Source organism: Leguminivora glycinivorella, chromosome 1 (genome assembly GCF_023078275.1).
Source record: "Leguminivora glycinivorella isolate SPB_JAAS2020 chromosome 1, LegGlyc_1.1, whole genome shotgun sequence".
NCBI classification, from domain to species: domain Eukaryota; kingdom Metazoa; phylum Arthropoda; class Insecta; order Lepidoptera; family Tortricidae; genus Leguminivora; species Leguminivora glycinivorella.
In genome coordinates, this window is record NC_062971.1 from 17,601,688 (window position 1) to 17,613,996 (window position 12,309).

The 12,309-nt window shown below is 39.8% G+C and overlaps 2 protein-coding genes across 3 annotated transcripts in view; both read left to right on the forward strand.

Annotated features, from left to right (window-relative positions):
- LOC125229500 (protein croquemort-like) overlaps positions 1-7,581 on the forward strand; it is a 42,562-nt gene extending 34,981 nt beyond the window's left edge. For both annotated transcript variants that reach the window (XM_048134361.1, XM_048134353.1), the window contains 3 exons: positions 1,828-1,932; positions 2,566-2,713; positions 3,562-7,581. In XM_048134361.1, the coding sequence (XP_047990318.1) occupies positions 1,828-1,932; positions 2,566-2,713; positions 3,562-3,675 (367 nt within the window). In that variant the 3' untranslated portion in view covers positions 3,676-7,581. The remainder of the gene's footprint in view (positions 1-1,827; positions 1,933-2,565; positions 2,714-3,561) is intronic.
- A 93-nt stretch (positions 7,582-7,674) lies between these two features.
- The window catches only part of LOC125229490 (protein peste-like), a 48,718-nt gene continuing 44,083 nt past the window's right edge, over positions 7,675-12,309 (forward strand). Inside the window, exon 1 of the mRNA XM_048134342.1 lies at positions 7,675-8,432. The gene's annotated coding sequence lies outside the window, so the exon portion shown is untranslated. The remainder of the gene's footprint in view (positions 8,433-12,309) is intronic.

The window sequence follows — 12,309 nt, forward strand, 5'->3', positions numbered from 1 at the left end:
CACCGACCCCTACTACCCCAGCAAGATGGAGGGCTTAGACCCCACCGAGTGAGTCCCCCAGACCCTTAGGAACACCCCACACACTAGCGTCACTTCCTGCACACCGACCCCTACTACCCCAGCAAGATCGAGGGCTTAGACCCCACCGAGTGAGTCCCCCAGACCCTTAGGAACACCCCACACACTAGCGTCACTTCCTGCACACCGACCCCTACTACCCCAGCAAGATCGAGGGCTTAGACCCCACCGAGTGAGTTCCCCAGCCCCGTAGGAACACCCCACACACTAGCGTCACTTCCTGCACACCGTTCCCTACTACCCCAGCAAGATGGAGGGCTTAGACCCCACCGAGCGAGTCCCCCAGACCCTTAGGAACACCCCACACACTAGCGTCACTTCCTGCACACCGACCCTACTACCCCAGCAAGATCGAGGGCTTAGACCCCACCGAGTGAGTTCCCAAGCCCCGTAGGAACACCCCACACACTAGCGTCACTTCCTGCACACCGACCCCTACTACCCCAGCAAGATGGAGGGCTTAGACCCCACCGAGTGAGTTCCCCAGCCCCGTAGGAACACCCCACACACTAGCGTCACTTCCTGCACACCGACCCCTACTACCCCAGCAAGATCTTAGACCCCACCGAGTGAGTTCCCCAGCCCCGTAGGAACACCCCACACACTAGCGTCACTTCCTGCACACCGACCCCTACTACCCCAGCAAGATGGAGGGCTTAGACCCCACCGAGCGAGTCCCCTAGACCCATAGGAACACCCCACACACTAGCGTCACTTCCTGCACACCGACCCCTACTACCCCAGCAAGATCGAGGGCTTAGACCCCACCGAGTGAGTTCCCCAGCCCCGTAGGAACACCCCACACACTAGCGTCACTTCCTGCACACCGTTCCCTACTACCCCAGCAAGATGGAGGGCTTAGACCCCACCGAGCGTGTCCCCCAGACCCTTAGGAACACCCCACACACTAGCGTCACTTCCTGCACACCGATCCCTACTACCCCAGCAAGATGGAGGGCTTAGACCCCACCGAGTGAGTTCCCCAGCCCCGTAGGAACACCCCACACACTAGCGTCACTTCCTGCACACCGACCCCTACTACCCCAGCAAGATCGAGGGCTTAGACCCCACCGAGTGAGTTCCCCAGCCCCGTAGGAACACCCCACACACTAGCGTCACTTCCTGCACACCGACCCCTACTACCCCAGCAAGATGGAGGGCTTAGACCCCACCGAGCGAGTCCCCCAGACCCTTAGGAACACCCCACACACTAGCGTCACTTCCTGCACACCGACCCCTACTACCCCAGCAAGATGGAGGGCTTAGACCCCACCGAGCGAGTCCCCCAGACCCATAGGAACACCCCACACACTAGCGTCACTTCCTGCACACCGACCCCTACTACCCCAGCAAGATCGAGGGCTTAGACCCCACCGAGTGAGTTCCCCAGACCCATAGGACCTAGTGTGTGACTAGCGTCACTTCCCCAGCTCCCGACCCCTACTTACCCAGTGAGATTGCTTAGTGCCCACTAAGTTCCCCAGGCTAGACTAGACCCCGAGCCGCGAACAGGTTTCCATGTCCAAGAACAATAACGCCTCCCGCGCGTTTCTTCGTATAGTGGTTAACGGCTATGAATGAGCAGCGGCAGCAGTCAGCTGGCAAGCACGTAATTTTTTGCGTGTATAGTATAGATTCGTTCGAAAAGAGTGCAACTTTATCCGACTAATTTTGTGGCTTATTTGTAGTTATGGCTTATTTGCATCTTATTTGTAGTTATAGTTATTTTAAAATGTTTTTTGTCAACAGTGAACACAACTTCAGACTGTCGTTAGAGATGATGACGGGTATGCCGCTCCAAGTCGCCGCGCAGCTGCAGATCAACTTGCTGGTCCGACATGTGAACCTAGTCACGTAAGTTGCAAATCACACAATACACACATGCAAAATATAGAATACACGAAACAAGAACAACTCTAATACCAAACCGCTATCGCTAGGACTAACACACTACTACACAATACAAGCCCATCTTAATATGCCACTCTTTACAAGCACGTTACTCTAGACCAGTTTTTTCTTTTCTTCATTTTTTTCATTTTCAATTTGAAGGAGTGTACAAGTTTCTAATGGGTCGGCGACGCGCACGTGACACCCCTTGAGTTGCAGGCGTCCATAGGTTGCGGTGACCGCTTTCCATCAGGCGGGCCGTATACCTGTTTGCCACCGACGTGGTATAAAAAAAAACAATGGAATTATTTGGTACTTCCCTAAAAGAGTATTCTCGTGGACGTGGAATCTTAATAAAATTCATTTCAATATCTGTCTACATTAACTCACTTGTAAATATGCGACATCATGGAAGAGGTCAAGCCACATATTTTGACTAAGGGGTTGAATTTGCGAAATTAGGACATGTGAAGCTGAAACCCAGCTCTACATAAGACCAGATAATATGTTGACAGGCCTCATGCGAGAGGCTTGAACAGATTTTAATAAATGATTTTGGTGGATTAAATATTAAAGTTTTTTTTTCAATTCATATAGCCTCAACAACCAGTTGCCGGATCCAGACACGCTGGTGCCGATGTTCTGGTTCCGGCAGGAGGTGCGCATCACGCCCGAGTACGCGAGGCTGGCGCGCATGGCGCTCAACCTGCGGTACGGCGTGCCCTACGCGCTCTACACCGTGACTGTGAGTACTACTGCATCACTCGTAGCCTCACCACCAGCTGCCGGACCCGGACACGCTGGTGCCGATGTTCTGGTTCCGGCAGGAGCTGCGCGTCACTCCCGAGTACGTTGTAGTTTTTTCTTTAGCATACAAGTAAAAAGATTCAGAGTAGAATACGTCAAAAACATTCCCAATTTATCAAAAACAGGTTTCCTATTCTGTGCCTCAGCAAACCATAGAGGAATAAGTAAGGGAAGAGTTGTAACTGCATACACACATACCACATCCGGGTTATTTGTAGTGACAGCTAGCGACAATCACGCGTCAAATAGCGTAAATTATCAGTATCACTACTCGATACTAGGTGTCAACAGTATCTCGTCTGCCAAAAATGTAATATTAGAACAGTTTACAACTTATATTACAAGCAAAAGGAATTGAAAATAGAATACTGATTAATACTATTGTAATATTAGCTAAAAATTGGGAGCATTAGACTCTTCGTTCGTCGCGACATCTATTGACAAGTAGCAGTACTGATAATTTACGCTATTTGACGCGTGATTTACGCGTGATTGTCGCTAGATGTCACTACAAATAACCCGCATTTACTGATGTATGGAGTTCAACTCAACTCTTCCCTTACTTATTCCTCTATGCAGCAAACGCTCTGGTTGCATATGACAATATTGGAATTTTCGGTGCGTTTTAGCTACTACAACCCTCTGTCGGCGTCGGATATGGGAAGTTCTGATTTGTTTCAGTTAAACACAGTTTGTTAGAACAGATTAAACTGGATCTACTAATTCAGTATGTGACAAATATAATGCCTACCTACAACTCATAATGTTTATATTGCTTATTTGCAGGGCCTGGGACTTCTTCTAATAGTGTCAGGCATCATAGTACTAATAAGAAGACTGCTACTGTCTCCAGAGACTACGCCCATACTGGCCGCCGAGTCGACTTCGGACGAACAATGACTAGGAAGGTTTTAATTATGGTAACTAGGTGGGAAGTTATGAAGGTATTTTAGTTTACACACGTTGATATGCCATTCTACGCCTTCCATTCTATAATCCTTTAAGTAATATTTATTTCCAGTTATCAATACTTAATACATGGAAATTAAATAACATCATAAATCATAATACTGAATGTATGCATCAATGAAGAGCAAATACTCAGACCACTGAGCAACTTTTGCTATGGAGTCAACACTTAAATCGCTGGGATAAAAATGGAAGTTCGATACACACGATGAAAATGTAACTAACATCCAATCCATGATTTCGGAGTTGGTTAAGTTGCTCGGTGCGAATTAAACATTGACGTGTTTGAGTGATTGCTCTTCGTTTAGTTACATTCTGCATATAAAGATTGTAAACTTTATTGACGACAATATGAACAACGAGTTACAGATGTAGTGCGAAAAGCTTTTCCTTCGTATTTTTTCGGAAACGTTCGTATTTGTCATGCTAGTTCAGACAGTGTCAGTACGTCATGTACTGAAATAGCATAACACGTTCGTACGTTTCTGTAAAGAAACGAAGAAAAAATTTCGCACTATATGCACTACTATGATATTGATAGTTAAATAGTTTTCTAGTATTGTAAAAAATGCAGGAGAAAATGTAGAAAGATAAGATTCAAAATCAAATAAATATATTAGGGTCTTAGACGAAGGATTAAAAGACTGCATGTTATAAGGGCTAACTATCTATTTATTTATAGTACTTAGTAAATGTCGCGTTATCGACATATGATAGATACAATAAATTGCATTGCCGAACGTTACACAACTTGCTTTCTTCTCTACGTTTGAGGCGACATTTTTACTATTTATAACTTACCTAAATACATACTTTTGTTTAATATTGAAAATAAAAATAACATTGTCGTGATTATCGTATAACATGACCTGACTGACAGACCTAAAAATATTCTCTAAATTAGTTTCGTCGCAGAGCAATATTCAGCACACTTGACTGATATCTTAATCACACATTGTGCAGCCTGTGTTACGAAATATTATATAGGTATTATGTAAGACAAATATAATTTAACAAACCTAAGTGCCTTACCATGTTTGATATATATGTAACCTATATTAATTAAGAATGGTTATCTTGGAGAATTTAAAATTTTCTACCTATTTTCTTAAATAGTTTATTTAAGTTATACCTACTACCCGACAGACAGTTATGACTTGTTATGAAACCAGCATTATGATCATGTTTGATGTAAACGTTTCATTTTTTTGTATTATTATTTACTAGGATACGTAGCCAACACGCCAACTGCTCATGTTTGTATCGAACGAAACGCAACAGTCACATTAATACGAAAAAGTGATAAACAACAAGCGTTTCGTTATCGTAGCGCCAGGGATTGTCATATTTGCTAGGTAACCTGGCAGGCAAGCATTGGTTGCGCGATAAATGATAAAACATCATGCCGTCCCTGTCGCACTTTCAAATAGTGCGAAAAGGACGGCCTGACGCTATATCGTTTATCGTGCCACCATGCTATCGGTTCTGGTTTGCAACAACATGTGGCTATACTAGATAGACTCATCTTAACCGAAATAAATCGTAGACCAAATTGTATTTAGTAAATCAGTAATTATAGTTAAATACCACAGAGTTAAAATATAGTCAGAAGTACCTACGCTAAGAGGAATACATGGCAACCCGATTATCTTGTGTTTACGTGTCGGACTCACAGTACGCACACATTCACAACTCGCGGCGGTAGTGAAGGGCTTGTCACGAAGTCAGTTCTGTCTTAAGAGCACCTCTGCCTATCTTCAACTCAGTATTTTATAAATAGGATGTTAGGAGTGCAAACATATCTGACACAGTCTTATTTCTAGAACATTAAGAGCGTGTCATATATTTTTGATGCCTTCAGAATGTAACATGTTATTGCGGGTGACTGTACTGCATATAGTTACTTCCATGTTCTGCTTATACGTTTTCCATCTAATTTATAGGTATTATACAGATCAAGTTCGAAATGTTTTTCCTTCGTATTTTCACAGAAACTAGCATGACATGACACGTTCGTGAGTTTCCGTGAAAACGTGAGGGTAATATTGTACACATTTCGCACTACATCTGGACAAACTATATTTTTAGGTTATTTAGATTTTTAGATGAAATTTTATTTAATAGAATATTTATTTGATTAGAACAGTAGATAGTTGAATATGTTATATTCAAATCCAACAGTTTCCATATTCACTATCGTTAATTTAACAGAGTTGTCAAAAAAATTAAAGCTATCTCAAAAAACATTCCAGCATACACCTTAGTTTTTTATAACTGACAACCTAATGTTAGACGTTATGGCAGCGCTATTTAAGAGGGCACAATTAGAATTGGCCCGTGCAAAAGAAATGGCTGTTCTGCTCATTTGATACACTTTGCTATGGTTGTATTGCCAACTTGGGTTTTTCGTCTCGATCTAAAGTCTCGACTCGTATCAAGATTACTTGGTATAAAACTAACCTTAAGGGATCTTCTAATACCTAAATATATGTGTTGATGTTTTTTCTGATCTCATCTACAAGGAACCCAGTCATTAGTACCTACATGTAAGCGAAAATATCGCCGGTTGAAAAACCGAACATCGTGAGTGTTGTATGTCGACCCGAGATCTCTAGTACGCAAGACGTTCTAGTTGATAAACAAGACCAAGTGCGGGTAGTCCGAAAAACTGGAACGGCTAGAAGATGTGGATATCAACTTTCGCCTGTATTCTCCGAGATTACAAAGACATCGCCGTCCTCGAAAGTTCAGAGGTAAATTTAGAAACGTATTCCCATTTAACCAAACAATAATGAGTAAAAATAGTGAAAATTGAATGATACGGTCCATACCTGATCTTAGCTACTATAATGCTAACGTTACCAAAAATAGTTTTAGAAGTCATGTGAATAGAGGGTCTAGCACTGCTGATCGCAACTTGTCGGGCGATTGTATACAACACATTTCTCGTTCATAGTGTGTGAAAGAAACCACGTAGTGTCTCGCGCGGTTTGATAGACTGTTGCGCTAATCCTGTAGTTAAAGTTTATAATTTGCTGACCTTCTATGGGACGTTTTTTATTATTATTGTAACCATGTTAATATTTTTTTAATAAAAGACATTGTTATTATTTAGAAGTATTTAATTGTAACTTTTACTTTGTTTCTTCCATTAATTTTAAGTTTAAATATGTTAACAATAAAATGATCAATTTGAATGTATACAGTATAAATATATGATATAAGCGACTGTAGAAAACAAAACTAATTCAAGAACTTAATGTCCATAATATATACTTGTTACATTTTGTTCCTGATTATTCACTTAAATGGGAATTAGTATGGTCATAATCATAATATAAAGTCAAAGATCCCTTTAATTATTTTGTCTATGGATTGTTTTGTATAAAAATGCCTAACGTTTGAGAGGCATGACAGTAAAATGCTCGCAAGATATACTATTAAGTTACTCGTCCGTCTTTAATCTAGAAAAATACGGATAGTCTATCTCGCGGACGAAATACTGCCGCGCCTCTTCTGTGCTAGGCTAGACATTAATGTTTACATTCGTTTTACATAGTCACACTACAGCTACTTACAGCTTGTTTGTTACCACTACCTATATTCACATCCTAGACAGACATCGTTAACAATTCATGTTTTCATTTAAATTCAGCTAACAAAAGAGCAACGCTCTTTGAGAACTAAGACATAATGTCCTGTTTAATAAAAATTGTCGAAGTTGTCTGTATCTAGGTCACCTGATTTTGTGCCAATTATGTTTTCGAGGCTAGTTAAGCAAATGTTATGTGATTGTTGCTACAATTTTATAAAATTTAATAAATAACAGAGAGTGAATGCGCCTATTATTTTATGGGTCAGACGTTTTTGGGGAACGTCTTTCTCTCCTGTAGATATTATAAAAGCTAACTATTTGCGTTAGTTTTATTTATGCCTGCCCGCGTAGCCAATATGCCAATCGTTTACGCTCCGTAGAGAATGATTGTCACTATCACACTGACATGAAGGGTGATAGAGACAACAACGCTTTGCGTTGTAACGCAAGCGATTGGCACCTTAGGCTAGGTCGGCTGATAAGGAGATTTTAGTTTTCGACGGTCAATTGCCGATAGCTACTTACACATAAATCAGTCAGATTAAATACAGATATAGGTACTCTATCTAATGTAGGTTATTAAATATTATAAGTACTTATATACTTGATTTTTAAACGATATACCCCGTCACGGACCATCTACTTCTGCAATCCTATCGTTCCTTGGGGAATAGCGTGACTAGGTAGAAGACATCAACTATTCGGGACTTGGTCCAATCGCGCGTCCAATAACATAATTAACTATCTAGGTATATAGGTATAAGTATGTTAGCAATTGATAACAAAACGACAGAAAATCACAAAAATGTCTCTGATAACTCATTAGGACAGTTGAATGAGAGTATGTGTAGATAGACTGCTTAGACATTAGTAAATAGGTACATTGTAGCTAATCTATCACGCGTGGGTTACGGTCATAGACTGATAAGTGTCAGTATCGGCTGAACCTTGGAAGCACACGGGCGCGCTATCTGCGCGAGCACTGAACCCAAATACGCGCCAAACACAATATATTTTTTTATAATGAGTGGTCATCAGTGATAGTGTGATTTGTTTTACAAATCAGTGTTGTGGAGTTGACCGACAGTCTGAGGTTAGTTTGATAATGATTATATCTTAATTGTTTTGGTGTACAAATTACTTCAGGACTGCTATTATTAGTTTTATTGGATTGAGGCCGGATTTTTTACGTTCTTTATTTTGCTTTACATGGTCAGAACCTGATCCATAAAAACTTAGAGAAGAAGGAAAGTTACGAGTAGGTATGTCATACTCCCGATCGTGACATCTACCTATTTACCTTCTTTCATTCATATTTAATGTCTGTGAGAGAAAGAGAGCTTCGTAAGAAAACAATTTTTTTTTAACAACTTAAAAATACGCATAAACCCAGAGTCAATACGTAGATAAGTAGGATGATTTATCGCCTCCGCATAGGTATGTAACAAACTTCATCGAAATCATTACAGCCGTTTTAAAGATCCCCGAATTGCTGTTTAAAGATGTTCATATTATAAAAAAGATGTTGCTGTCCTATAAATATTTAAGTTATAGGTACCAAATAAGTAATTGGCACGGCTGCACGTGAATATAGGTAGGTATTAAGTACTCGTAATTTTATTCATAGGATGAAAATGTCACCCCGCTGACAACCCTATGCCCCCGCGCCAGATGTCTGGCTTCCTCAGTACACTTTTACTCTTTTACTGTCAACAAAAATACAAAAAAAAATAATGTAAAAAGCAGCGTACCTTTTAGAAGCTGTCTAAGTTAACTTTACACTTATCTACATGGATAGTTGCCTACACATCATCTGATGATAGTACAGCGTGTGGAAGGTTATCAGAAACATCAAATTTCTAAGAACTTTTGATAATTATAAACCTGCTATCAAACACGATGCAGAGTTTGCTTAGACGGACTCTACCTAATACACACGATAATTGAATATTATGTATTTTATGTTCGAATTACCCCAAATGGTATGTTAGGGATGCTAATGTTTACTTATGCATCATTATAACGACATGTTATATAAATAAATAATACCTAAATAGAGGTATTATAGGACATTCTTACACAATTGACTGAGCTCCACGGTAAGCTCAAGAAGGCTTGTGTTGTGGGTACTCAGACAACGATATATATAATATGTTCGCGTGCGTGCGATATATATAACGATATATATTAGGTACAATTGTTTTGTTAATACTTCTTACATTACGTGATACCTTCGCAGTAGTTACATGATCAATGGATTCTTCCGTTTTACATGATAGAAGCTGCAATTATTAACATGTAGATATTATTGAAAAACAAAATTTGAGGAATGAATCAGTTCACCGCTAATCACGATTATATTTTCGTTTTGTCTCTACGAAACAATTCGCGATATAGCGCTACGACCGTAATTTCGTAGTAAATGTGTTTGTAAACGTAAAGTAGTTATTTGTTATACAAGGGGGCAAAGTTGTATTTTAACGCCGAGTGTGGAATTGAAAAACGAGCAAGTGAAAGGATTCTATAGTTGAACCACGAGCGAAGCGAGTGGTTCGAGAATAGAATCCTGAACTTGCGAGTTTTTTAACACACGAGAAGTAAAATACATTTGCACCCGAGTGTAACACAAAACTTTTCCCCTCACTATAGCGAGGAAACTACAACGCAAAAAATGCGTTTATCACTGCTTTCAGTAGTTCCACAGGTGGTAAATCATCTTTATTACTAGATTCACCTGCTCGTATCAATTTTAAAGCAGTTAATTTGACTTTATTCAAGGTCAAATTACTTTACCCACTAGTGGATAAAATGCGTTTTTACCCGCTGGTATTAAAGGACAAAACACGTGTTTCCGAGCTAGTGAGGGGAAAAATGTTTTACAGTGATCATTGCTGACCTGCCATTTTTTAATGAAATAACATACTAGTACCTAATAGGTCTGTAACGGGTTTCACTAAAGAGAACGAGAACTTTAATTTTAAGCTAAATGAGCTGTTACGAGTATAGTAGCTTGGTCAACAAACGATTCTAGATGGAATGGCCGAAAGCAGAAAGTTTCACTACGGGATGTTGTTAGGGGTAGTCAGGAGACATACATACTAAAAGTCCTCGGACTTTGGACGTGAGCTCGAAGAGGGGGGGATGAAAAAAGGTCCCATTTTTTGGTTTTTTGCTCATATTTCAAAAACTATGCGTCATACGAAATTTTGGTTTACTACACCTTGAAAGCTTATAAAATTCTCTATAACTTTGATCTAGAAACTTTTTTTCTATTCTCAACCATTATCTAGGTATGAGCTCCTAAAAACTGTTAATTTTTTAAAAATCGTTTTCCCCCCCACTTTTTGCTTCATACATTGCTCCATATCTTGAAAAATATTTATCTTAGACAAAAGTTTTCTTAAAAAATCTTGTAGATCATTCAAATACCTTTTATAATATGTGTACATATGCTTCTGGGTCATGTACCGTTGAATAATTATACGACTTTAAAACGAAATGAAACAACAAATGTATGTGATAAACGTGTAAAATATGTATTTCATGAACATGATTGTATTATGATGCTGTATAAATGCATTCACACAACAGGTAACAATACAATTAGCTGTACATAAAGGCCTTGTCATACCCACATCTACCACTACTACAATCTGTAGTGCACCGGCAAAATATTAACTTCAGTATTTCTTCCGGAGCAGCTGGTATTTTGGTTTGTACAGGAATCAGTCAAGTATATTAGCGAGGGGGGCTTTTTTCTGAACTTATGTGCGAAATGTCATTTGATATTTGCCAGTCGCTTTTCGGTGAAGGAAAACATCGTGAGGAAACCAGACTAATTCCAATGTCCTAGTTACCCTTCGGGTTGGAAAGTCAGATGGCAGTCGCTTTCGTAAAACTAGTGCCTACGCCAAATCTTGGGATTAGTTGTCAAAGTGGACCCCAGGCTCCCGTGAGCCGTGGCAAATGCCGGGATAACGCAAGGAGGATGATGAATGGGGATGGGCACGGAACGAAAGCAACTTACTGATTCCTGTACAAACCAAAGTACCAGCTGCTCCGGAAGAAATACTGAAGTTAATATTTTGCCGGTGCACTACAGATTGTAGTAGTGGTAGATGTGGGTATGACAAGGCCTTTATGTACAGCTAATTGTATTGTTACCTGTTGTGTGAATGCATTTATACAGCATCATAATACAATCATGTTCATGAAATACATATTTTACACGTTTATCACATACATTTGTTGTTTCATTTCGTTTTAAAGTCGTATAATTATTCAACGGTACATGACCCAGAAGCAATTGTACACATATTATGAAAGTAATTTGAATGATCTACAAGATTTTTTAAGAAAACTTTTGTCTAAGATAAATATTTTTCAAGATATGGAGCAATGTATGAAGCAAAAAGTGGGGGGAAAACGATTTAAAAAAATTAACAGTTTTTAGGAGCTCATACCTAGATAATGGTTGAGAATAGAAAAAAAGTTTCTAGATCAAAGTTATAGAGAATTTTATAAGCTTTCAAGGTGTAGTAAACCAAAATTTCGTATGACGCATAGTTTTTGAAATATGAGCAAAAAACCAAAAAATGGGACCTTTTTTCATCCCCCCCTCTTCGAGCTCACGTCCAAAGAACGAGGACTTTTAGTATGTATGTCTCCTAACTACCCCTAACAACATCCCGTAGTGAAACTTTCTGCTTTCGGCCATTCCACCTAGACCCCCCTTTTGAGCATTCATTGACTGATCTATAGGGCCCCATTCGAAATTGAATACTTACCTATAGGTATAATATTCGATCTGGATACAACATGGATAGGATAAGTATGTACATAAGTCAGTGTCAACTTGTCACTTTGGAAAACGATATCATAAACCTACCTAGAGTGAAATGATTCTATAGTTGAACCACGAGCGAAGCGAGTGGTTCGAGAATAGAATCCTGAACTTGCGAGTTTTTTAA